The 25,800-nt window shown below is 42.3% G+C and overlaps 2 protein-coding genes across 9 annotated transcripts in view; both read left to right on the forward strand.

Annotated features, from left to right (window-relative positions):
- macf1a (microtubule actin crosslinking factor 1a) overlaps positions 1-10,082 on the forward strand; it is a 241,766-nt gene extending 231,684 nt beyond the window's left edge. For all 8 annotated transcript variants that reach the window (XM_040121367.1, XM_040121374.1, XM_040121370.1 and 5 more), the window contains 5 exons: positions 1,104-1,166; positions 4,219-4,436; positions 5,904-6,026; positions 7,098-7,206; positions 7,696-10,082. In XM_040121367.1, the coding sequence (XP_039977301.1) occupies positions 1,104-1,166; positions 4,219-4,436; positions 5,904-6,026; positions 7,098-7,206; positions 7,696-7,934 (752 nt within the window). In that variant the 3' untranslated portion in view covers positions 7,935-10,082. The remainder of the gene's footprint in view (positions 1-1,103; positions 1,167-4,218; positions 4,437-5,903; positions 6,027-7,097; positions 7,207-7,695) is intronic.
- A 3,754-nt stretch (positions 10,083-13,836) lies between these two features.
- bmp8a (bone morphogenetic protein 8a) lies at positions 13,837-25,756 on the forward strand. Its single transcript, XM_040121389.1, has 7 exons — positions 13,837-14,617; positions 20,823-21,015; positions 22,021-22,169; positions 22,327-22,506; positions 23,006-23,085; positions 24,074-24,184; positions 24,924-25,756. The coding sequence occupies exons 1-7, from the start codon at positions 14,053-14,055 to the stop codon at positions 25,071-25,073; spliced, it is 1,428 nt and encodes a 475-aa protein (XP_039977323.1). The 5' UTR covers positions 13,837-14,052; the 3' UTR covers positions 25,074-25,756.
- Positions 25,757-25,800: the final 44 nt, after the last annotated feature.

Raw genomic sequence — 25,800 nt, forward strand, 5'->3', positions numbered from 1 at the left:
AACATTTTACAGTTAAAAAAAATAAACATAACTTTGAGCGGTAAACTTCACTGGAAATTAATCAAGTACTGCTAACGACTAAAAACCACAATACCAATATAACAAATAATATATTTTAAGATAAAATAAACAACATTCAAATGTATAAAGATACAGCCTTTGAGGCCTATTTAAAAAAAAAAAACAATAATCTGAACTACGATATGATGATAAACATTATGTAGTGTGTGGTGTGAGCAAGCCTTTACTATCAACACTAAATTAATTTAAAGTTTTAAAAATAGCCCATCACCGGTGACTAATTCATCTTTATGTATCAGTTTATCCCTCATTTACTAGTGCTCCTGCTACCACACATCGTTGGCATATCTCTTCTGCGTTTCTATTTATTTACTGATACTGATATAATCTGGTAATCTGGTATCATCTGAAAATCCTAAACTCCCAGTATCAGTGCTGGTCTGAGAGATGATTTTGGCGTGGCGGCCACAGTTGGGTATGCAGGTCACCTGACGCCCACTGGTCCAAGATCGGCCAGGCTCTAGCACTTACACATACATACCATCACACTACACTTTACAAAAGCAAAATCCTGCACCGAGCTCTTGACGTGTTTACGCTGCCAAGCATCAGTTAGTGACAACACACAGGTCAGGAGCACAGTGAAGAAAGGCAGTCAAGCAGAGGCAACTCAAGTTTGTGAAGTTTTCTGTCAGCAGGTGATGCAGGAAACTGCTACACCGTCTCACTTTTCTCTCCAGCGTGTCCTTCCAGTGACGTCGACAGTCAGCGTCTTTGTCGGGCTCCTCAGAGCGGTAGTTCATTCTCCATCTCTCTTCCCTAAATCTCCCAAATCCCCAAATCCGTTCCCTCTGAGCCCGTCCTCTGTCAAACCCTGAAGGAGCTCATCATCTTATCTTGTCACATTTTATATCTGTATATACACGGCTGGTTCTCTCCTCGGTCTCTGTCCTGTCTTTTTTTTTTTCTTTGTCTTTTTTTTCCTTTTCATTCTCTCTTAAATATAATAGTAGTATTGCATGGTGCATGGTCCTCAGTCTCTCCCTCTTCCTCTCCCTTTCTCCCTTTTTCTCTTTCCCCAGTGCAACATCCAGGACTTAAGATTCTCCGCTCCGATTCCAGTAGCTCCATCTCATCTCGTATAGGTTGGGTTTCTCCTCTATCTCTTACGCTTTCACTCTCTCCTAACTGCCCGTCTTTTCTCTGTTCCGTTTGTTTTGGACTCTCTTCTAGAGTTCTTCTCTTTTCTCTTCTTCGTCTATGTTGCTTTTTTCTCTTGCTTTCTCTTCCCATTATCTTCATCTTTCCTCCAACTCTTCTCCTCTTCTTCTTTGTTTTGGTTTGTTGGTTTGGCCTTGTTGCTGTGCCTTGCTGACTGTGAATACCTGACTAACGTTATGTCTCCCCACTGTTCTGCTCTTCCTCCCCCCCACTGGCTGTGGCGCTCACGCAAGCTCTGAAATCCTGACCTCTTTGCGTTATTCTTAAACACGTTTCAGGGGTCACTGCCACCCGTCCGGACCCCCAGTGGTCAGCTGTGTGTGTGTGTGTGTGTGTGTCTACGGTCTCTGTTTGTTTGTGTCTATGGGCTTGTTGACGGATGTGGCAATGGAAGAGGAATTTTTGACAGATTAGTTAAGCAGTCTCGACTCTACAAACAGTGTCTGTGTGTCTGCATTTGAGTGTGTTTAGGACGGGTTAATGATATATTTTTGTGTGTGTGTGTTTCTGTGTGAGACTTTCTTCATTCCACCATGAGCATGCAGTTATTTCACATTGTCTCTTGTGTCTCTTAGTGACAGTCACTCCTGGCTATTTCTGCTGCCGAGGTATCTACACTTCCTCTCTGTCTCTCACTCCATTCTTCCATCTCTTTCACTCTTCATCCATCCATCCATCCATCCAGCCATCCATCCGTCCAGCTGTCAGTCTCCATCTTTAACCACAGCTGTCCTCCGTGTGTCTATATATGTGTGTGTACAGTTTATAACTGTGGTCAGGTTTGTGTGTATAGACACTGATGTCAGTCTTGTCTTTGTGCCACATGTTTGCGTCATGCTTTCCTCACTCACAACAAAAGCAGGATTTGGCCAACCCCTGGTCTTTCTATTTTAATTTGTTCTCTTTTTTAAGTACTTTTTTAAAATTACGAATACAAGCCGGCCAAATTGTACAAGTGAGCTTGTAGACTGAACATGGATGGAGATGCTCAGCAGAAACCAAAAGGAAAACAGAATGTGTAAAATTTACACAAAAAAAAAATCTTACCTTATAACATCATAGCTTGTTTTTTTTACTGACTAGCCATTTTCCTAGGTTGACCCCTCTCAGAAAAAAGGAAACACTGTCCTACGTGCAAATCTGTGTAACCTTAGAGTAAAGAGTCAGTGAGTGTCTAAGACCTGGGCGTGGCCAGCCTGGGTTTCTAATAACGCTGGCTTCCAACGCGGCTCCTTTTAAATGTGATGGCTGGTTGGTTGGTGGGAGACACAATTACAGGGTGCACCTGGCTGGCTGGCGTTGAGGGGGGACGTAATTGCAGGGTGCACCCGTTTAATTGACTGGCCTTGCTGTTCCGTTGCTAGGGACGATGGCCATGAGGCTAGGAGTTGCACGGCTGCTACAGCTAGCTGCAGCCTTCTTTCTCTTCTTTTTTTAACTCTATCTAAAGCCTATTTTTCACTCTTGCATCTGGTTTCTCTTCCATGTTTCCTCTATCTGCTGTCTCTCTTCTTTAGTTCTTTTGTGTATTTTTGGTTCCTTTCTCAACCATTTTGTTATCTCTTCTGTCTTCTCTCTCTTTGTGGCTTGCTTCTCCAGGCTTGTTGTTGTCTGCTGGGGCTGCTGCACTACTTTCTGTCTGAGAATGCTGCTGAGTGTCTTTTGAAGAAGGGAGAAACCCTGAATCTCTGGGCTCTCTCCCGATAAGCATAAACCAGGCATGACCCCCACATCTATTTATACACATACTGTGTATACACTGCAGAGCTGAGATGCTCCTTCGCAGCGAGAAGAGAAAATGAAGTCAAATGGGAGAGCTTGTTGAAAAACGAGAGAAGAGAGGCCGTGCTTTTCCTCCCACCGACCTCAGATGTTTTTAAAGAAAATACGCAATGAAAGTGTGTGCGTCACTCAGTGAAATGACATTTTTCACAAAACTGGAGACACTTGCCATTGCTTAAGGGAAAAGTTTGAAATTTTGTGAAATACACTCATACGCCGAAAAATAGATGACAAGATTAGTAACAGTCTCACATCTGCACAGTAAATACGAAGCTACAGCCAGTAGCTGATTAGCTTAGCATAAAGACTAGAAACAGTTGGAAACAGCTAGCCTGGCTCTGTCCTAACATTAAAAAAAGATCTGCTTACCAGCACCTCAAATGTGTGTTTGTGGTTTTACAAGGGGTTATTTGCTGAACTGTTTCTTTGCAGGCCGCGGTTGACTTCCTTTTAGTGAGCTCCTGGTAGTCAGATTTTATTACCTTTGTTGCCTTCGGAAAGAGCCAGGCTAGCTCTTTCCCCCCGATTCCAGTCCTTATGCTAAGCTAAGCTAAATGTCCTCTGGCTCCAGCTTCATGTTTAACACACAGGCATGAGTGGTATCAATCTTCTCCTTGACCTCTCAGTGGGAAAGCCAATAAATGTATTTCCCGAAATGTTGGACTATTCCTTTAATGATGTAATCAGCATTTTTAACTGTCTCGTTGAGAAAATAATCTCTCCAGTGCAGAAAATGTTTTCTCTGGCCATGAACGGGGTGGTTGATAGATGTGTCTGCAGCGATGACAGTGTGTCTCTAAAACGTGTCCACGAACGTGGACGACTTGCTGACTTTCGTTGCGTATCAGATTAATAAGTATATTTCCACTTTTGCACTCAAACCAAACACACCCACTCACCTCTCCCCTTAAAAACGACTCAACCAAAGTACACCCTAACGACTCCCTGAACCCCTGAACCCCTGAACCCCGAAACCCCTAAACCCCTAAACCTCACCCCTCCAAACATCCACCCTGCTCACGTGCACTCTCAAATGAAACATGCACGGACTCTGGTGCCTGCAGCCAAGGAAGCACTGACTCTCTCCCTCACGCTGCTCGCTGCCTCTGCCGCCCCCCTGCTGGAGGAAAACTGTGAGCCGACACAAACAAACCGGCTTATTTGTCTCCTCTGTTTCCCTGTTTCTGTCTTCAGCTCGTGGCCGTACCAACCTGGAGCTGAGGGAGAAGTTCATTCTTCCCGAAGGAGCGTCTCAGGGTCTGGCCGCCTTCCGCTCCCGGGGCCGGCGCTCCAAACCGGGCTCCCGAAACGCCTCCCCCACCCGCTCCTCTTCCTCGGCCTCCCACAGTGGCGCCTCCCTCCCCTCCGCTCCTTCTGCCCCTGCCACACCGACAGCCTCTGCATCATCCAGGGTAAGAGCAGCATTTTAAGAGTCTAACCTTTAATTTTCTTTTATTTAACTAAAAGGGAATCAGATGTCTTAAATCTAGTTATTTAAGGTCTCTTTTTTTTTTCATCATGCACTGACAAATTTCTATGCGCCTCATCTCTAATCATTACACTACATTCAAGGTAGAACAGGTATAGTAATATTTTATGAATCATAGCAATTTTTATAAAGCACAACCAGACTTCACTATATACCGTACTAAAACAGAAAAGGGATTCAGTGTGAAATTGATCTTAAAATTCATACCACATGTAATTTAAAAGACATTTAAAAGTAAGTTTTGGATTTCTAAAACTTGCAGGTACCTTGTTTCCACATTGAGATGAAAGAGAAGTCACCACAGTTACAGACAAATTCAACACAACCAAAGGAAACGATAAAAAAACAGAGGGGACTTGATGAAGCAGGATTTAATATTTAGACAAAACAGATTGTGTGGGTGAAAAGAATAAAGATCACTTGAACAAGTTTTCATAAATTTATTAAAGTCGTCATTTTGTCTCGTCACAGTGAAACTCGATTGAAGAATTAGTGACACATCGGACACTTAAAACTTGCAGTGTGGCTTGGTCTGGAAATAAAACTCTGTGGGTAAAAGTTATCATTTATTTCAAAACCCCTCAGTAGGGAAAGGTGCCGACAGCTATAGCAAACATATCTTTAACTAAACAGAAAGAGGAGGCAGTACATCTGTGAAGTTTTAAAAGTACCGTAGCATAAGAGTACACACATACACATCGACACAAACCCCTATCTTTGGCGCACACACTCTGTCACACTCATCTCCTGTCCTGTGTTTGAGGTAGTAATGTTAAATAGAAACATCGTCATTGTCAGGACAAACACTCATAGCCATAGCATTGTTATCAGTCAACCAGACTACATGTGGTCATCAGTGTTGTCATCACCTGATTACTGTGTAAAAGCATTACTTTCTGTGTGTGTGTGTGTGTGTGTGTGTGTGTGTGTGTGTGTGTGTGTGTGTGTGAGTGTGAGTGTAAGAGAGAGGGACTGGATGTGTGTTTTTATGAGTTTATGTTACTCATTGTTCAGTTGTTTTCATCCTCCTGTTGTTGTCAAAAATCACCACATCCTTAACTGTGAAATTTTATTTTTTGTTCTTTTTTCTTTGTTTTTTTTCCTTTCACCTTTTCCCCTTGTTCCTGTCATTCAACCCCGCTAACCTGGCTTCAAAAATGTCCTTCCTGCATTGTCGGGTTCTCTGTTTAAAAAAAAAAAAAAAAAAATCCGCTCACACAAAAACACACTGCGCTGCACTCCCTCGCTATCAAACCGCTCCTTCCCTCCCCTCCATACCTCCCTCCCCCCTCCTCCCTTCGTTTGCTTCTCTCCTATGCTGCTTTGCTCTCCCTCTCCTCCTCCTCCCTTCCTTTCTTCCGTCTCTGCTCCCTTACCTTCCTCCCTTCAGTCCTCCCATACTCACTCACGTGACTATGCCAAGCCCTGGCTGGCACACAGTAAAACTCCAACGCCAACCAAGTGCCACTGCTGCCCAGATCTCGGTCACAGCCACCCCAGTCCTGGGCATGAGGTAACACACTCACCCCGACCACCCACCCACCCACCCACCCACCTACCTACCTGCCTCCCTGTCCCACCCCAGTGAACGCGCTAATGCACTAACGCACACCCCCGGGTGCTGACACACCACCACGTATAAAGTTTTACTTTTGCTGCTGTCGTGAAAACCCTGAATCTCCGGTTTCAGTGGTTTTCATGTTTGAATTTTAGTTTGAAAGATTACATCATCCCCTGAAGGTTGTGAACATTTTCCGACCTTTAACTTGAAAATAAACATCATGTGGTCAAGCTAAAACCTGAAAGATGCAACCTTTTAAATCAGAAAGGAAAACTTTAGAAACAGCATGGTAATTAAATTATTGATAAATATATAGGACAACTTTGACTGGAAAGAAAGTTAATGTGGGCAAATCTGAAAAGCAGTTTAAGCTCAAATCGCATGGAGTTCAAACTGACTTTTCACATTTGAATTTTTTCGGTTTTGCAGCCCAGTCTTATCAACTGATTAATTTAGAGCCAAAACAATCATTTGATTAATCAATTACCTGATTGATTTTTCTAGCAGACAAAGCCAAAAATATCTGTTTCTGTTATGTTTTTCTTAAATTGTGGGATTTGCTGCTTTTTGTCTAATTTGATAATAAACCTAATATGTGTGGGTTATAGCCTGTTAATAAGATGAAGCAAGCAATTTTGAAGATGGTGCCCCGGACACTATAGAATAACTGATTAATCAATAATGAAAATAATCATTAGTTGCTGCCGCAGCTCAATGCTCTACTCCTCTTTGTTTTTGTTATAATGTAAATTAATCTAATATGACCTTTTCTCAAATACATAGTAATACTCTGAATTTGTATTTGTGTTAAAATGTCTCTGTGTGTATAGTTTTCATTTTTGTGTTTAATATTTTTTGGTAGGCCTGTTTTTTGTCGTTGTCATTGTCAAGTGCTGTTTATTTCTTCAGGAGTAACAGTGTTCATGTAGTGTTAACATGCTAGTGTGTGTGTAATGTGATGCACATTAGCTCAGCTCCACAGTGGAGGTATCCTCAGCTGATGTTTCCCATGCACTCCTGCAGGGGGCAGCATCGGGCTCCAAACTGAAGAGGCCAACCTTCCACTCAAGCCGAGGGTCGCTGACCGGCGAGAACGGAGGAACGACACACACCAGCAAACCCGGACGAACTGGTGAGACCAGGGTCAAATTTGTACCGTAGACCGCTTTCAAGTTCGCTCACGTCAGTGGGAATTCAAATGTGCTTTGAAATGTGAAATGGCATTTCACTTAAAATCATAAATTTGAACCTCGTGGTGCTAGAAGATTTCAAAACTATGTAACTTTGTGCCAATTCATCAAGGAGATGATGTTTAGATATTTCACTGGTATATGTGAAAACTCTGACCTGCTGGTGGCGCTAGATTAAAAGCTTGGGGTTTTTCAAAATCAGTACGATTCATCATCTGGGGACCACGACCATAGTGATTGAGATATTTGGGTCCTGACCAAAAGGGTGGCTCGATCGACCAACGCGACCTCGTTACAGTGACGTTACAGTCTCTGTAAACCTGAATGTGATTAATGAAACAATAACAAATGCTCTGCTCTTGACAAAACCGAGAGGTATTTTGCCCATTTTTGCCCCTTTAATCTCTTTTCCCTTTTCGCGTTCCTGTCAGATCCAAAGCGAGGAGCCAGCGGTCCAACCAGCCGAGCCGGCAGCCGGGCGGGCAGCAGAGCCAGCAGTCGCCGCGGCAGCGACGCCTCGGACGCGTCAGAGCTCCAGGATGCTCGCTCTGTCTGCTCTGACACCTCAGACACCCCCAGGCGACCCGGCAGCGGGGCCAAGCCCTCCAAGATCCCCACCATCTCCAAGAAGGCTCCTAGCCCAAAGACCCCAGGGTCCGCAAAGAAGTAACACCAGCCACAGAGGAACTGGAGCAGAACAGTTACACCTCCCTTTCACAGAGGGTGGACTGCTATCATCGGCCATCTTGGGTGTACCAGCTCTTCAATCTGAACGTCCATCTGTAGGGCTTGTATTGAATTTGTGCACTATGACAGATATTTAACAGGGGAAAGAAGGAGATGGATAAGATGAGTGAAACTCCTTCTCACTCTTTCCCCGTTCTTAAAAAACGGCTGAAAACATGCACAAGAGGAGAAAGGTTCTGGTCTGGCAGCCCCAGGCCAGAGTCTGTGGGGGCAAAACCGACTTTTCCCCTTTAAAAAGCGACCCCCAGTTTGCCTTCCAGTCTCCTGCTTCTTCTTTCAGTAGTTCCCCACCCGCGTGGAACCAAACACCACCTGACTTGACGTGATGCTGCCTTACTTTGTGTTGCGCGCTTCTGTCCCGATCAGACAGAGCGACACAGAGTCTTTAAACTGCTTTATACCACACTGACACACAAATACACACTTTTACTCAGAGGTGGAGTAGGCACTGGGACACACCACCACCACCACCACCAACAGGGCTACAAAAACAAAAAAAAAGCTCAAATGACATTCAGGAAAAAAGAAAAGAATTGTGGGTATTTATTTTGGCTTGTGGGCCAGATGCCTCAACGGTGAGTTAAAAAGAAAATATGCAACGACTGCCATGTCGCTTCCTCTGGACTGGTTGGCGAGAAAAAGAGTCACCTCAGCAGATCTGCAGAGGCGGACACAACATGTGGAGAGCTCAGGAGGTGGGAAACGCTGTCCGACACCCACACACACACACACACACACACATGCACACACACACCGGCTAACCTCAGACTCAGAGGATCGGTGGCGGTGGTGGTGGTGCAGCTGCTGCAGCAGCTGAGGGCAAACACTCACACTCAAACACCGCAGAGCAGACTCCTCCCGACCGCTGGAACGTAAAGATCAGCCTCGTGTGTGCATTTCAGCAAAGGGCGGTGTGGTTCTGTCACATGCTGGCGTAACACTCTGACAAACAAAAATAAGAAACTGGCAAAAGAAAGGACTGTTTGTACGGTGACACACTCGACTAACAGCACATTACTGACAATATACGACATGTGTAACCTAACCTGACGTTAATGCCCGTGTTCGCGGATGTCAACAACCAGCATGCACTAATCGTCTCTTCCTCTGCAGTTCCACCTTAATGTCTACACTGCGTTGCCCTTAGCAACCCAGCAGCGCACACACACACACACACACGCACACACGCACGCACAGACACACGCACAAGGTGGTGTGTATCGTGTGTCTTTGTTAAAGGAAATAATAGAGGTCATTTACTTGAGTCACTGTATGCAAAATTTTAATTTGCGAATGTCATTTTTTGTTTTCTGGTTAATTTATAATCCAGTTGTACTTTTGTTATCTAGCTTGAAAGAAGAATCTATTTATTTTTCAGTTTCATGTCATATCACCATTCGCAGAGAGTGATTTAGTATTATGGTTAAAGAAATTGTGATTTTTGTACCAAGGAAATGTCCACTCTGCTCTTTGACATTATTTGTGTGTAAAGTGTGTTTCTACTTCATTGTAACATGACATTGATTCACTAGGTCGCTGATTCTAGTGGCAGCCTTGTTTGTTTATTTTTCTTTTTTGCTAATGACTATAATTCCCAGACCATGACCAAAGGGGTTTGCCCTTCATGTGTAGTGAGAACTACAAATATGAATGACAGGAGTCCTGGTTAGAGTGGACCAATGAGAGCGGGTTTCCTCCCTCATGTCCCTCCCCAGGTTCTCTTCTTCTAGGCTTTTTTTCAAATGTCCCGTCACTGATGGGGCCGAGTTGTCTCTGTGTTTATCTCGGTGTAAGAGATGAAGTTTATGAAAACTAATGAAATTACAGTAAGAAAGAAGACATCTTAAGGTGATTTTTATTTATTTATTGTCTCTCTGAGGGAGGGGGGGGGGTTCAGGGCAAAGGAGACGAGTCCACCACCTTTTGATGCTGTGCTACTCTGTGTGATGAATATGAACATGGAGGGAGGGACGGGTGTTACTAGAAGTCAATTGTGTAAAAGTTAAAAAACTAAAATTATAAACATTTTTTTTTGTTCTGTTTTTGTATTAAAAATATGCTTGCAGTAAAACTGTCTCTTGTCTTTGATTTATGTTTCGGCTTATTTATGGATTTGTGCACACAAGAACTGAAAACTGCTGCGTTTGTGTGTGAAATTGTGTGTGCTGTTTGTAAACGTGAGAAGTATTAGAGCTGAAATGATAAGTCAATTAATCGATCTGTCAATTGACAGAAAATCCATTTTTTTAAGCAAACGTGCCTCAATTCACTGGTTACAACTTGTTGTATGTTAACAAAGGTTGGTTTTATTCCTCTTTGATAGAGAAGTGAATATATTTGGGTTTTGGACTGGACTTTGGACCCAAATGTTTTATGGATTAAACAGTTAATTGATTAAATGAGTTCATAGCTGTACAGCAATAACTGTACATAAGGCATGAGAGAAAGTGGGCTTATGGATACGTACTGTGCAATGTTTACCTCTACAATTACGTGCTGTATTTATTTATTTACTTTTTCGTGCACCCACCGCCCTGCACATTGTCTGATTGTGCACGTACTGCACAGTACGTGGAACTTTTTTGAAATTGTGTACGTGAAGTTTTTGCAGCTTTATTGATTGTGGTTATGTCGCATTGTTCAGATTGTTTGTTTCAACAGAATTACATGTTTTATGTCTCGGACTGATAACTGTTTTCAGCAGGTTATGCTTTTTGTGATGGTGCTGGTAGTCGTGCACCTTTGTGTGCACTCATCACTGCCTGTATGACTGTTCATTTTCTCTTGGGTTTTTCTTCTTCCATTTTTTTGATTTTAATTCATTTTGTATCCATTGTAAACATTTTCACATATGGCCTTTTTAAAGTTGGGCTCTTGCACATGTGCATGTGTTTATAATTATCGTATAGATTGGAATGAGCTGGATGTAATTTTGTCTCCATTCTCTTGTGTTTGCGTGTGCGTGCCCTCATACACACAACAGACGAAAGACTCGAGGGCAGCGACCGGACATTTCTGGGTAATTATCCTGTTAGAGATAAGGACACACCCGACTGGATCTTCACTTCTGTGGATCGTAAGGAGGTACACACAGGAGGTGGGGTTGGTGGTGGCTGAAATGTGAAATTTCAAATCAATCTTTCTCCCCCTCGCTGTCTTTCTCTCGGAGTATTTGTCATTTTAATTTGCAGTTTATGTCTGTGTGAGACCGAGACGGAGGATTTGAAAATAACTCTGTCCTGTTTATTTGGTGGTTCCACCGGAGATGATGAGGTCTGAGTCCACTCTCTGCAGCTGTGTGTACACACACACACACATGCTCACTCCTGTCATTTTCTGTCCACTCTCAATCCATTTACGCCCGTCCTCCCTGCAGTCCATCTGTCATCCCAGACTTCTCTCTCTGATGACAGTCCTCGCTCTGTTCCACCACTTCTGTCTCCCAGGAATGTCATTTTTCATTTTTGTTGGGTTTATATGGTTTCAGGGGCACTCGGTTCCCCGTCATTCCATTTTTCCTTTCGGTCACCTCCTCCTCAACTCACTCCCTCTCTGTTCTTTCACCACCTCCTCTTCATCCTCTCTCACTCCTCTCAGCATTATCTCTCCAGACAAAACCTCCTAAAAGTTGCAGATGTTCAGAGAAAAGAAAAACAAAATGGGCAGAGCGTTAACTCCTGGCATTCGGGACTCGCCCTTTCGGCCAGGACAGAATGAACCGTTTGGTCAGTTTGGTTTGGTCAGTGTTATTCATGCCTTTCAAAGTGACCACAAGTGCCAGGCTGCTTTGAAGAAAAGAGTACACAAACACGAGCTGGCACAGGGCTGAACCTCACTACTATATTTGAGTCATTTCTTCCCCCCAGATCCTTTTGGTTTAGACACACACGTACTGAGTGTGTTTGCATTAGGCCTGCTGCAGGGCAAGCTCGGTAAACTAATGAATGGCTCAACGGGAAATGGTGTTACACAGTGTAAGGCAAAACCTGCCACTTCAGAGTAGAAGCGTTCAGAGTTTTGTTCCGAAAGCTAACTCGAGGCAGAGTTAGTTTGGAGTTGAAATCTGACGTTTTCCGATTTTTTTGGCTCCAAACCACGGCTACGACAGTGATGTTAAGAGATTTTAGAGCTTTGGCATTAGCAAAGGAATTTAAAAAAAAAAAGTGAGGGGGGGAAAAAAAACCCCAAAATACCTGTTCATCCAAAGTGACAAATGTGCCCACAGGTGAGGACTGATAAAAAGCAGAAAAACGTTATGATAAAGTCAGAAAAACCAGTACATCAATAAATCATATTAGTTTAGTCCTGGAAATGGATTGTAAAAACAAATGGACTCAACTTTTCCTTTAACCTCCATTCAGTTGTTGAAAAAAGGCAGAAAGCGGTTTATTTTGTCCTAGTTTTTTTTTTTTTTTTTTTTTTTTTACAAAGTTACAGTTCACAACAAAATTTGATCTTAACTTTTAAGTGCATGTCATCAAAATCCACTTAATATTGACATTTGATCAATTCTAGAGAAAAACGAGGTGGAACTTGTTTCTGGTCACTAGAGACCAAGTATTTAGTGTAAAACCTATGTCTTGTCTTTCTTATCGTTCCACTCTTTTTAGTTATTTAAATATTATTATTATCGATCGATTCAGTAATATTTTTGACTTGTCTGATAACTTTTTACCAGCCTTTGTTGCTTTGGGGGCTCCGTACAAAGTAACATGAGCAAAGAAACTAAATCCACTTTAAACTGGGAAACCTTCACACTAGTTGTGAGTGGAGTGGAGTTTCACCATTTAACAGGGCATTAGGCCACTTGACATCTTTCCCACCGGGCCGCCTGAGACTCAGCGTCGAGTAGCTCTGAAAGGAAGCAGTCATGAGAAGATGAAAAGATAGATGGGTGGAGGTCAGAAGGAGAGAGAGAGAGAGATGAGGTCTCCCAGAGAGACCACTGGGAGGGGTGATGATGAGATGTAAGCAGGAGAGAGACGTTTAAAGACTTGAAAGCAGAGGAGAGGCGGAGGCTGGGAGAGAAACTCCCTCCTGGTTATGAACAACTGTTGCACACTGCAAGCTTCATACACGAGACACACACTCACTGCAGCACAGTTCTTCTTTTAGACGCTCAAGCTCGTCAAACTGGGTGTGTGTGTGTGCATGAGCTGCCACAGATTTTTAAGACGGGAAGAAACCTCTCGCCTCTCTCAAGGACTGCAACCAGGAAACAATTTCCTGGAGTTACCATTTTTATAAATTGGATTAAGAAAGACATCTGAAACCCCAGGGACGTGTGGGTGGGGAGTGGTCTTGAACGGATGAATAAGTACTCAAAGATGACTGGATAAGAGCTTCCAGCAGTGATTGCCTCACAGATTCTCGTGAGGTATCTGGGTGAACGTTGACTAACTGCAGGTGTGAAGCTCTTTATTTCCTTGTGAGGTCGAGGAAAACTCGGAGAAAACCTAATGACACAGCTCTCAAATTTCACTCCGGTCTCTGCAGCACCTGCTCATCACTGAAATTGCTTCCCGCCCTTCACGCTTACAACTTCAAAGCGTAGACCAATCTTCCATAGGAGGATTGTGTGTCTCTATTCAAAACACAGTAAAAAAAAAAAAAGAAGTGTATAATTATGCCCTCACTCTCATTATCTCTGTTTCTTCTGCTGCACAACTGAGAGGTGAGGGAGATCAGAGTCTGAGGAGTGTTTTTTTTTTTCTTCAAGATTAGAGAAGGAAAGAGGGAGACGGAAAAGCAAAGGGGGGAGGAAGAGATAAACAGAGGCAGTTTAAGGCGGTAAACACGTTCCGTCCGGAGGCTTCTTCCTAACACATCAGGCGTAAATCAACGCTGTTCTTGCATCGTCTGTGGTGAACGAAGCAGTCTGGGGACAAAGTGGACCGAGTAGGGGACACTGTGGCTGCCAGCCTGGACACACTGGAGGAAGTATAACCTGAACAAAGTCTTGCAACTTGTGCAACAGATCATTTGTGAGTAAAAACTTTTGTTTGCCAAGACAGAGGAAGAAACGAGGGCTCACCACAGCCATGGCCTCAGACGTCTTCCGCAGCTTCCCTTACCTTTGCACCAAGATGAAACAGCAGGGCTCGAGCAGCAGCAGCAGCAGCAGCAGCAGCCTCCTCTGCCAGCAACAGACCAGATCCACCTCCAGACCCCACCGGCCTCTCCTTCACCCCAGGACCCTGCTGCTCCTTCCCCTGCTCCTCCTGCTCTTTTTCTCCCTGTGGAGCCAGCAGGCCGAGGCCGTGGTCCACTCCAGCTTCAGACGGCTAAGTGGCCGTGAGAAGAAGGAGATGCAGAAGGAGATCCTGTCCATCTTGGGTCTGCCGGGACGACCCAGACCGCACCCGCCACTACGACCGCCCTCCTCTGCCCCGCTCTTCATGCTGGACCTCTACCACGCCATGTCAGCTGATGGGGAAGATGAAGGGAATGAAATTATCATAAACGGACCTGGTATGGGGAAGTTTGGACGGGCAGAGAGGTTGACTCAGGTCAACCACGCAGCCCTGCCGACCCTCAGCACGCACACACCGCCGCTGGGGACGGTGGTCAGCGAGGCCGACACCGTGATGAGCTTCGTCAATCTGGGTGAGTAGCATGTTCTTCCAACTTTTTCCCTCCCCATGCACCTTGGAAGTAGGTGAAGTTGTGCCAGAAATCCCTACTCTGGTTTTTGACTAGCAAGTTCATGGAGACAGTTACACCTGGTTATGGGCAGGCGATCCACCATAAGAATCCTGAGGCGCAAAGGAAGCGATGCAGGATTTCCAGTGAGTTTGGATGAGAAAAAACTGGGTAGCCACTAGCAGCGAAAGCCTTCATGACTGAACAGACAAAGAAAGACCGCCACCTACAGAAACTCATAATACATCACTGGAAAATCAGTACTGGAGACTGTCAGGTATCTCGTGGTAAAGCTGCCATCTTAAAGGCACAGTTTGACGACTTGGGAATGCATTTGATTGCATTCTTGTCGAGAGTTGGGTTGATACCACTCTCATTTCTGTACGTTAAATATGAAGCTGGAGCCAACAGAGGCTTAGCTTAGCCTAGCATAAAGCCTGGAAACGGGGGCAAGCAGCAAGCCCGGCTTTGTCCAAAGGTAACAACATCCACCTACCAGCACTTCTAAATCTCATCATTTGTTTAAGCTAGTGTCGGCTGCTCTAATGGCAGCGAATATTTATAAGATACTACAGCCAATACACATAATTCCTAAAATGCTCAAAACAGCTTCACCATTCATACATGAGACAGACCTACTCAAACTCAGTGCAGTGTCACTGTGTCTTCTGGAGCACCAAAATGGCGAAAGTGCTGTTTGTTTGGGCTTTGACTAAATTTTTAAATATTGCTGCTGAATTAAAGGAGAGGAAACTGTCTCCAGTATGGCAAAATTGTTCAACCGTGTAGCAGCGTCATTAGTTCAGATGTAGTGCACAAACAGTTAAAATAGATCGATTTCTAATCAAAGATTGCAAAACAAGAAGAAGAGAAACAAGGCAGCGTGACAGTGATGAAAAAAAATGAAGAGTCAGCGCGAAGTCAAAACTGGGATGGCACCAGTGGGTCAGCGTGAGAAAAGGAAGGTATGAGTGTACGAAACTTCAGGGAAAGTGGGCAGATTTTTCTTTTTTTTTTTTTTGTGCTTCATGGATTCAACCATTTGTGTTTAATATGCTACCGAAAAAGGCTCTGGATTCAAGCACCCAAAATGGAGTGGTTGAGTGGTTCTCGGTGTTTATTAACGGTAAAAGTGACTCTCCTATTGACTGTGTCCTGCCAGTGTGGCTCCCCCCCATGGAAAAAGTAGCGAGGATCCCTGCTTTCATCTGGACTTTAAAAGTGACACGTCGTAGTTTTACAGCTCCGTTACGGACCTGACTATTTCTTGGCCGGGTGCATTGAATGATTGGAGAAATAGTCGTAAATTTGTTGTTTTTACATTTCCATTGTGTTGTACCTAAATAAACAAATTAGCTATAATGTATTAAATAGTGAGCTTTAGAGGTGCTGGTAGGATAATTTTATTACCTTTGGATAGAGCCAGGCTAGCTGTTTCCCTCTGTTTCAAGTCTTTGTGCTAAGCTAACAGTTGTAGGCTGTAGCTTCATACTTAACGGACAAACATGAGAGTGGTAACAGTCCGACTCTTGCCAAGTAAGCAAAAATGTCAAACTATTCCTTTAACTTTGAGTAGAGAACATTTTTATCATAAGGTTTTGAATCACTGCAGTTTTTGACTTTGTGGTTTGGCAACAAAATGTAAACTTCGAGGAGATAAAATTAAACTGCGTGTGAACTTGATGACACTGACAGCGACATGTCGCCGCTACCATTTTAGTTTCTTTGCCGTGCAAATTTCCACAAACATTTACCCCCACAGAGAGAATTAAAACCAACGTCAGTACAGCTGAACTATATTGGTAGGTTTCCATTTCAACCCAGCATTCCTAAGTCCGCCAGCCGAGGTCCACTGCTGCTACAGCCAAACTGGACTGAGTACAATCGCTCAAGCACTGAATGGACTCTGGTTTGACGTTTGGTAAAGGACAGTGTTTGATGATGAAAGTATGAGGTACAAAATTTGATTGGTGAACTTCTCCGCCTCTCTAGGAGGTTTTACTCAGTGAGGTTTCTGCCTGTTCACCAGTCAAATGAAAAGATGCAAGCTTTCTCAGAAACATGACTAAAAGGTAACAACACATCTCATGATAGTGCTTATCGCTAGGGAGCAAAGGATTCTCTACATTTGGTTAAACTGTCCAGATTCAGCGATTTTTAGTGACTGGACATGACTGGTTATACTGACTGGTTTTACTTCCATGCACGGAATCAGTAATATATAGGGAGCTGAAACAATTAGTCGATTCATTGATTAGTCCACTGAAAATAGTGGGCAACAATTTTGATAATCTAATAATTATTTAAAAATTTTTTAAGCAACAAAATGCCAAAAATGAGCTAGTCCCTGCTTGTAATATCTGAAAAGTTCCCACTCAGTTGTCGTATATGAAAATAAAGTTCATATCTTTGGGTTTTGGCCGGTTTGTTAGGCAAAAAAAAGCCATTTTGAAGCCTCCAGGAAGTTTTGACGGCAACATGACTGATTGATTAATCAAAACAAAATAACTGACATTGAAAATATCATTCATTGCATCCCTAAATAGAGAAGAAATAGTGTTACACATTGCCACCCAGACCCTTTGTGAGTGTTTGTGCTTTTTATCAAAACCACACAGCAGCCTGACTGATGCTTATCTGTCAGAGCATAAAAATTAAACATCCTCGTCTCAATGGCTTCCTTCCTCCAGCTTCTTGTGGAATGGGACGGTGATCTGAGCCCAGTTTACTGTGGGAAACGTCATCCCCTCGCTCTCTGCTCAGGGTCTTTAATGAACTTGCATCAAATGAGAGGTTTCCATTTTCGATATTCTTCTCTGTTTTGGAGAAGAAATTGCAGGCCTGAAATTTATCAGTCAACACTGCAAAAACACGGCATTTCATCCTCCAAACCGCCACGGTTTTGTAAACAACGGTGACTCAAAGGTGACTCAGGCCTTTAATAAGTGACCCACAGAGCACACCGGTGTTTCCTTTCAAACGCTGAAGCTGTTATTTCATGGTGAAACCCTTCAGATCCATTTCATAATGCATTTCAGATAAAAGTGTAGCTTGGGACTTCACACAGACCTAGAGACCTAATCATTATAGAGAATCAAAGTCATATTGTACTTTTCTTACTCCTGTGATGCACTTGAAAATGTCAGCCGATCCACTGCAGATACTGCGTACTCAGTTTCTGCTCCTATGACTCTAATATAATCAGTGTGTGTAGTTCATGTAAGTTTAAATCAAACAGGAATGGGTGTGTGTTCCTACGCATATGTAATGGGAAGACACAGCTGGTTAGAATTAAAGGCCCCACTGACACACACTAAAAAAAAAAAAAAAAAAAAAAAGCAAACGGTCCGAAGCGAGATGAAAATACTGCTGTGGAGGGAGTGACTCTAAAAATACCAGGCAGGGCTGCAATTAGTGGTGTGTGTGCTGAGCAGCTGCTGTGGTTCAGGGCACTAAGTGTCTCTAATTACTGCAATGTGTGTGTGTGTGTGTGTGTCTGTGTGTGTGTATATATGCGCGCTGATATGAGCACAACCAACCCATCAGGGGTGTCCTGTCCTTAGTATCTCTATTTACCATGTAGTCATTGTGTGTGTGTGTGTGTTTGTGTGTTTGTGTGTTTGTGTGTGTGTGTGTGTGTGTGTGTGTGTGTGTGTGTGCGTGCGTGCGTGCCAAACCCCAATGGCCAGAGCTGTTTGGTGTCCCTGCGGGGTTCCACGGGGACACACACGCAGTGTTTCGGATTCATGTTTGGATTCGGTGTAGGAGGGTGTGTGTCATCCTGCTCACCTATTCATTCACATATTGTTCCGTCACAGGATGTTCACAGCAGGACGTGATTCAGTCGTGTTTCTCCAGCCAGAGCTGCTTTTGTTTCTGTTGGTTGTGATCAAAAGCTGAGAGCATTTGTCAGAGAGGGAAGTGCAACGTGACATGATCTCCGCTCTGTCAGCAGCTGCTGTTGATGTGTCCTCTAGCAAGGCACTTCACCTTTATCCTGTTCAGTTTAGCGATGTAGGATGCAGAGCGAACGCAGCGCATAAATCTTCTCTGGGTAAATGAATGACAGAGCTGGTGCACAGACATACTTTTGTTTTCCACTCATCAGGTGTCAGGACATAAGGCCACGTGTTCTATCTCCTATGAGAACAAGTTTGCACCTACTATGTTAAAACTGTGCTGAGCTGAGACATACTTGTCCTTCAGTGGTGGAAAAGTAACTAAGTAAAGTAAGTACTGCCCTTCCCGAGGAAATGTTCACAATTTTTCAAATCGGTCTGTAAACAGACCACTGAACACTGGAACAGGTATTGCTAGCTGTACAATATAAAGCTTTGGCCTTCCAAATTTTTCATCTTACGTGGTCATCTTCCAAAGTTGAGGCTTTTTTTAGTGTATTTTACAGGGAAAGTCTGTAACGTTGGAAGATATCCGCTTGATTTGATTAACTCAGACTGCTCATTAGCTTCAGATAAACTTTTGAACACATTTTTGCAAATTTTTTCCCCCAATCACTTCCACTGAATTAGACGGGGATCTCTTTAAAGGAGGAATGATTACAGCAAGTAAAACCTCTTTCAGTGTTCGTGTGGTAACCTGACTTTTATTTTAAAACGGATTAGAAAAAACCGTGAACCTACTCTAAGTACAATTTAAGTGTCTTTACTTTATTTAAGGAAATTGTTCAGTGTTTTCGTAAATACACTTACTCTCCATTTTTTTTTTTTTGGGGAAGGTTAAATGAGAAAATTGATACCACTCTCATATCTGTATGGTGAATATGAAGTTGGAGCGAGCAGGCAGTTAGCTTAGTTTAGCACAAAAAAACTCGAAACTAGAGGGAAGCCACCAGGCTACCTGCTCCTGTAAAGCTCACTAATTAACACGTTATATCTCGTTTGCTAAAATTTGTTTAAAAAAAACAAAGTGTAAAAGCGACAAGTTGTGGTTTAGGCGGGATTTATGTTCCAGAGTTTTTCTTGGTTTAGCGGAATGAAGGTATCAACTGTTTTAAGAAAAATCAGCTTTGTAAGCTTTTTTTACGAGGAACAAAATGTATTCATCATGTTTGTTAGACCTCAAGGATACATAGTGTTTTTGTGAGTAACTGAATGTAAACATAACTTTCGTTTGTTTACAAGAAAAGTCCCCTTTTGCGAAGCGCTGGTAGGTTTGTGACTTTGTGACCTTTGGACAGAGTCAGGCTAGCTGTTGTCCCCCCGTCTCCAGTCTTTATGCTAAGCTAAGCTAACCCGCTACTGCCTGTGGTTATATATTTAACATACAGACACGAGAATTGTATCACTCTTCTCACCAAACTCTCGGCAAGCGAGCGATTAAGAGTATTTGACAAAATGTTGAACTATTACCATATATTTTTTCTGATAGCTATAGAAGCTGAATCGGTTTATAAAATCTGAAGACAACAGTATTAAAAAGGTGTTAAGATTTCTTTGTTTTACCTTGAGCAACTACAACAGCGAAATTCGACTCACATATTGAGCATCGCTACTAATCTTAACACTCGGGAAGTTTTTCTGCATAACGACTACTTTTCCTCTTGATACTTGAAGTACATTTATCTGGTGGTCCTACTTTTACATCAGTAAAATGCATACACAAGGTCTGTAATGGACTGGAAGTAAAGGACTGAATCCTTCTGTCCTCCTCCAGTTGCGTCCGTGTCATTGACTCATCTCCCAGTGCGCTCATCTCCTCCACACCTTCACACTGCTCCACTTTTCTTGCTCCATTTTCACAGTTTCTCCTCTTACATCTGCTTCAAACTAATACTCTCTCATGCCTCTCTGACACATTTCATCAGGCCAACTAAACCGCACAGCTGATCTCGTTTTTGTTGTTTCTAAGTTCAAAGGGAGGGCTGCAGCTAATGATCATTTTCATAGTCAACTAATCTGCAGATTATTTTCTCAATGAATGAATTTATTGTTTTGTTTATAAAAGGTCAGAAAATAGTGAAAATGGCCATTATAACCTCCCAGAGCCCAAGGTGGCGTCTTCGTATTCCTTGTTTTAGCTGAACATTTCTCCAAAACCACAGGCACTGGAAATGTTTATCCATGTGTGAATGACCAAAGCACTGCTGGCATCTTTTCTCTTTGAAATGATATTCTAACACATGGACATCTCTGTCTGTCTCTCATTGCAGTGGAGCAGGAGCGTGACCTCCTGCAGCCCCGTCCATACTGGAAGGAGTTCCGCTTCGACCTGACTCCCCTCCCTCAGGGTGAGACAGTGACAGCGGCAGAGTTTCGTATCTATAAGACCCTGACGCTGGGCCAGAGGGCAAACCGAACGCTGCACATCTCCGTCTACGAGATCCAGCGAGAGAACAGACACAGGTTCAGCCTTTCTCTTTCCCTGTTTATTTTTAATTTTTGTTGTTAAGTTATTAGATGTCATTAGTTGTTGCCTGACATGTTTTTAATAATTAGTCGCCGAATAATTACTGTTTTGAGACTTTTAACAAAGACACCAACAGAATATTTTCTAATTTCTCACACTACTCTGTCCTCTTACACACTTCATTCTCATCATGGTGTCACCCTGGCCTTTTTTTTTAACTTACAAACAAACTTTGGTACTTGCATAAATCTGCCACTCATCTGACAGGAGTTGTAAGCTAACTCACAATAAGTCTCTCAAAACAGGATAAGACAGCAAAACATTTTGTTCATCCAGATGAAAGGTTTGAGTTTTGTTACAGTGCTGTAGATGGCCACTTACTACTTGAGTACCTTGACGTTTTGGTGTTTGCCTGTTGGTCCACCACTTTGGTCCAGACTGAAATATCTCAGTAACTGTTTGATTGCCATGGAAAATGAAAGACATTTAAGGTTTGCAGAGGATGAATCCCACTGACTTTGGCGATTCTCCTTACTTTTCCCCTAGTTGGCACCATGAGGTTGACGTCGATTGTGTCAATTGAAATGTGTTGACAACTATTGGATGGGTTGCTATGAAAATTGGTGCACACATTCACGACCCCCTCAGGGCGGACTATGATAACTTTGGTGATTACCTGCCTTTTCATCTAGGACCAGCATCAGAATAAATTGGTTTACAACCAAATATCTACAAAACTAAAGACAAACCCATCAGCTAGCTGAAGTTTGTGTTTAGTGCAAGAGAACTGCATTGATGCAAACAAGCTTTGATTTTGAAGTAGTGTAACATCCTATTAAATCTTCAAATCATATAACAGGCTTAAACTACCCCATTCTGATTTATACATACTGCTTTAGCTAATGTATTATTCATCACGGTCGGTGAAGTGAATAATTATTATGTTTATCTTTATGTTTTAGCTATGTTGAGTCAAATGTCCAGCTTTCCTTTTCTGTCAGAGAGCCAGAGCTGGTGCTGCTGGACATGCAGTCGGTGCCAGCAGGACAGGAGGGCTGGCTGGCCTTCGACGTCACCTCGGCCTCCAACCACTGGCTCCTCCACCCCCGCAGCAACCTGGGCATACGTCTCTATGTGGAGACTGAGGAGGGTGGGTGCAGCATTGGCGCTACGAAACGCCGCAGGACCATTATAATTGTTGTTTAACTGGTATTATTTACTAACTTGGTGAAATACAGGAAGCTTGTTTGAAAATGGCTTATTTTAATTAACGATATAATTTCTTATGTCAAACACTACTTTTCCAGACCGCTCCCTGTCTGCAGGCTGGATTGGGTTGGTGGGTCGCAGGGGCCCTCGCTCGAAACAGCCTTTCATGGTGACCTTCTTCAGGGAAAGCCAGGTCCCCTGTCGGCCGCCCCGAGCTGTCAAGCCTCACCCCCGCAAGAAGAAACCCAAATACGACCTCCCAGTCCCCAGCATCCATAGTTAGGTTCCAGGCGCCCATACACTGTGGCATTACAGCTCTGAATTTGATGCTTTAATGTTACTGCACTACACTCCAATTTTCATTTTTTTCTATTTTATAAGGTTTTGGGATTCTAAATTAATTTATCTGGTAACCTGGGAAATTTTCAGGATTCAAGATGAGCAAAACCATTTGTCATGAACAGACTTCTCTACATACAAAGTCCTTAAACAAGTTCCTCAGTGGCAATCATTAGTTTATCTTTTAAAATCTATCAAGAAATGACTGAAATTATGAAATGACACAAATCTTTCTTAATTATGTGGATCCCAATCTGGATGATGTATTGATTGTGGTTTATAAAGGTTTATAAATGTAAGTTTGCTGTTAAAGGTTGCTGTCCTGCAAATCATTTTCACTTTGATCCCTTTTTCAAAGTAAGGGGGAAAATAAATGCACAGAAGAATAATTGACTGACTTTCATCTTAATAAATGCTTTTTTTCCCTTCCTTGTTCAGATCGGAGTCCTGCCAACAACGGAGGTCAGCCCTGTAAAAAACACGAACTCTACGTAAGCTTCAGTGACCTGGGATGGAAGGTCAGCTTGGAATTGATTTTGATTCTTGATTTATATCACAGTAGAGTTTTTACTAGTAAGGCTTCAGGTCCATTTAGCTCTTTTCATCCAGTTTTACTAGTCGACGATTCCGTTCACTTCTTGCATGCGAGATCGGTATCATTGTTGAAGCTTTTTAAGAGATGAAAAGCATGCTGTGTCCCAAAGTTTTTTTTTTTTTTACGGGAGCTAAAATTATTCATGACATTACCATGTGATGGAAACATATGCCTTTGGGAAATCTGGCCTCCAATTAATAACTTAATCTTAAAGCAGGTGGGAACCAACGCAATGATGAAATTCAATCCAAAGCTTAGAAACCCCACCTTAGTCTCATAAAGAGTCCTAGTAATATTATTGCATTTTAGACTAAGGCTTGTTTTTATAAAACTAATGAATGCTCAAAAGAGCCCACTGAGGGTTAAAAAAGTTCTTCACTAATTGTGTTAAGAATAAGACAGTTATCAAGAAACTTAGTCCAACTTTTACCAAATGTTAGAGTAACATTAAAGAGAAATTTCACCTACACTTGCCCCACTCTTCATTCTTAAAAAAAAAAAAAAAAATCATTACATTTTACTCAGTGATGTTATTTTGAAAAATCATATGTAACTTTAGTTTTTATTAAAAATTGTTCCTTGTATAAACATGTGCATATAAACAGGTTGATATAATAGTTTGCACAAACACTTTTCTGAATATGAAAGTGTGTGACCGACCACCTGTTCTTGTGATGCAGCCATCTAGACATTTAATGAATTACTTTTATTTAAGTAAAGTCGAAAGATTTTTTACTTTTATCTTTCTTGTCTTTTGATAAATACAGGCCCATGTCTTATTGGTTTTTGTAACATTGACATTGAACAGACTTTTCCTTATTTTATGTCAAATTGGATGACAGATTAGATAAGATCTTTGGATGATTTTCCTGCCTGTTGCTGTTGATCATAAACTCTGCTTTTCTGCTCAGGACTGGGTTTTGGCCCCCACTGGATATTCAGCCTACTACTGTGATGGAGAGTGTTTTTATCCTCTGGGCTCCTGCATGAATGCCACCAACCATGCCCTCATCCAGCAAGTGGTCAGTACAGTGATGAGACACACACATGTGACACTTTTGCTTCATCCTGACAATACTCGTGCCAGGATGGAGACTTCTCCGTCGGAAAAGTGGATAAAAACCTAATGCATGCTGCAGTACTTATACGAGACGTAAAACGCTTTCCTGTGTGTGGGCTACGGTGCTTTTTGTACATTATTTTCGAAGAGTTTTTTCCTCACTTAACATCTCTGTCGTACATGACCGTTTCAGGGGCAGGAATATTTTGCTTGCGTAGCTTACTTTTGTAAGTCTGTCAATGAAATGTAAGCAGTTCCCTTGTTATTTTTAAATAACATAAATAACCATTCAAGCTCCAAAGTGATATAACTCTCCTAAATTTCACAAAAACAATAAAGATGAAAGACATTTCCAAACAGAACCGTTTGTTTTCCATCCCATTAATCATCTCACGACCCCTCAGATTTATCTTGTGACCCTTTGGAGGGGCCGACACCTAGGTTGGGAACGAATTGACTAAACTAACTGTACAGTATATAAAAGTAGCTTCACTTCGAGCAGATACAACAGTATCAGTAGTAGTAGTAGTAGTAGGAGTATTCTGCTGATACACTTTTAATTGTTATGGAGTATTTTTACATTGTTGTATTGGTACTTAAATGATGTGAGTAATTCTTCCACCACTGCTCGGTATAGGATAAGAACTTTAGTTAATTACCGAAATTTTAAATAGAACCTGTATTTCACTCTGTACTTGTAGGTCCACCTCCTGAAGCCTGATGAGGTTCCTAAGGCATGTTGTGCCCCCACCAAGCTCAGCCCCATCTCCGTCCTCTTCTACGACGACAACAACAACGTCATCCTCAAAAAACATCGTAACATGGTGGTTAAGACCTGTGGCTGTCTATGATAACAGAATCCAAAACTAAAAATGTGCATGGATGATTTTCTTTCCAGACAAGAACTCTGCAGAAATCTTAAACATTGGCAAACAGGTTGGAGAACAAATGCACCAGAAATATAATTTGGGCTTCTGTAGGATCAGGGACTTAAATATCTTTAAATCAAATTTTCCAAATTCAAAGGTTAAAAGGTCCAAATTAGTAGTTTTACTTAAAGGCTTTAACGGTTTTTTAAACTGCATTTTCAAGGCAGTGGGTATTTGTTTATATTCACAAGGGTACATGTTCAAACTGTCAGCTGGTTGAGCCTGTACCTTTGTCCAGAAATGTACTCTCATAACATGAAAGATCAGTCAGCTCCATAAGGGACAATAGTTAGGAGCGTAAGTTGAATGACGTTAGATCATTTTCTTCTTGAGTGCACAGTACTTAATTTTTCAAGAGCACAAATGTTTAATTTCATGAACTCTTCTTACAAACTAGGAAAGCTAGGAACTTTTTTTTGCCTGTCTTATCAGGAACAGACAGACATCACCGATGTAGTTTTTACAGACAGGTTTCAATTATGAAAATGGCAAATGATATTGGATGGCAGAACAAGCCATTAGTGATGCCTGTTGTTTTTCAAGAAACAAATTGACAGCACTACTGTTGTTGCAATACAAATCTATATGAAGAGACTATATTAAATTGTATTCAATAAATAAAAAATTAACTGTATTTGACTAATTTAAA

Source organism: Xiphias gladius, chromosome 24 (genome assembly GCF_016859285.1).
Source record: "Xiphias gladius isolate SHS-SW01 ecotype Sanya breed wild chromosome 24, ASM1685928v1, whole genome shotgun sequence".
In the NCBI taxonomy this organism is placed as follows: domain Eukaryota; kingdom Metazoa; phylum Chordata; class Actinopteri; order Istiophoriformes; family Xiphiidae; genus Xiphias; species Xiphias gladius.

Excerpts from the sequence above, each read along its gene's own strand:
- bmp8a (XM_040121389.1), top strand. The coding sequence starts at position 14,053 with ATGGCCTCAGACGTCTTCCGCAGCTTCCCTTACCTTTGCACCAAGATG. Across the intron at positions 14,618-20,822 it reads GATGAGCTTCGTCAATCTGG|TGGAGCAGGAGCGTGACCTC; the intron begins GTGAGTAGCATG and ends CTCTCATTGCAG. Across the intron at positions 24,185-24,923 it reads ATGCCCTCATCCAGCAAGTG|GTCCACCTCCTGAAGCCTGA; the intron begins GTCAGTACAGTG and ends CTGTACTTGTAG.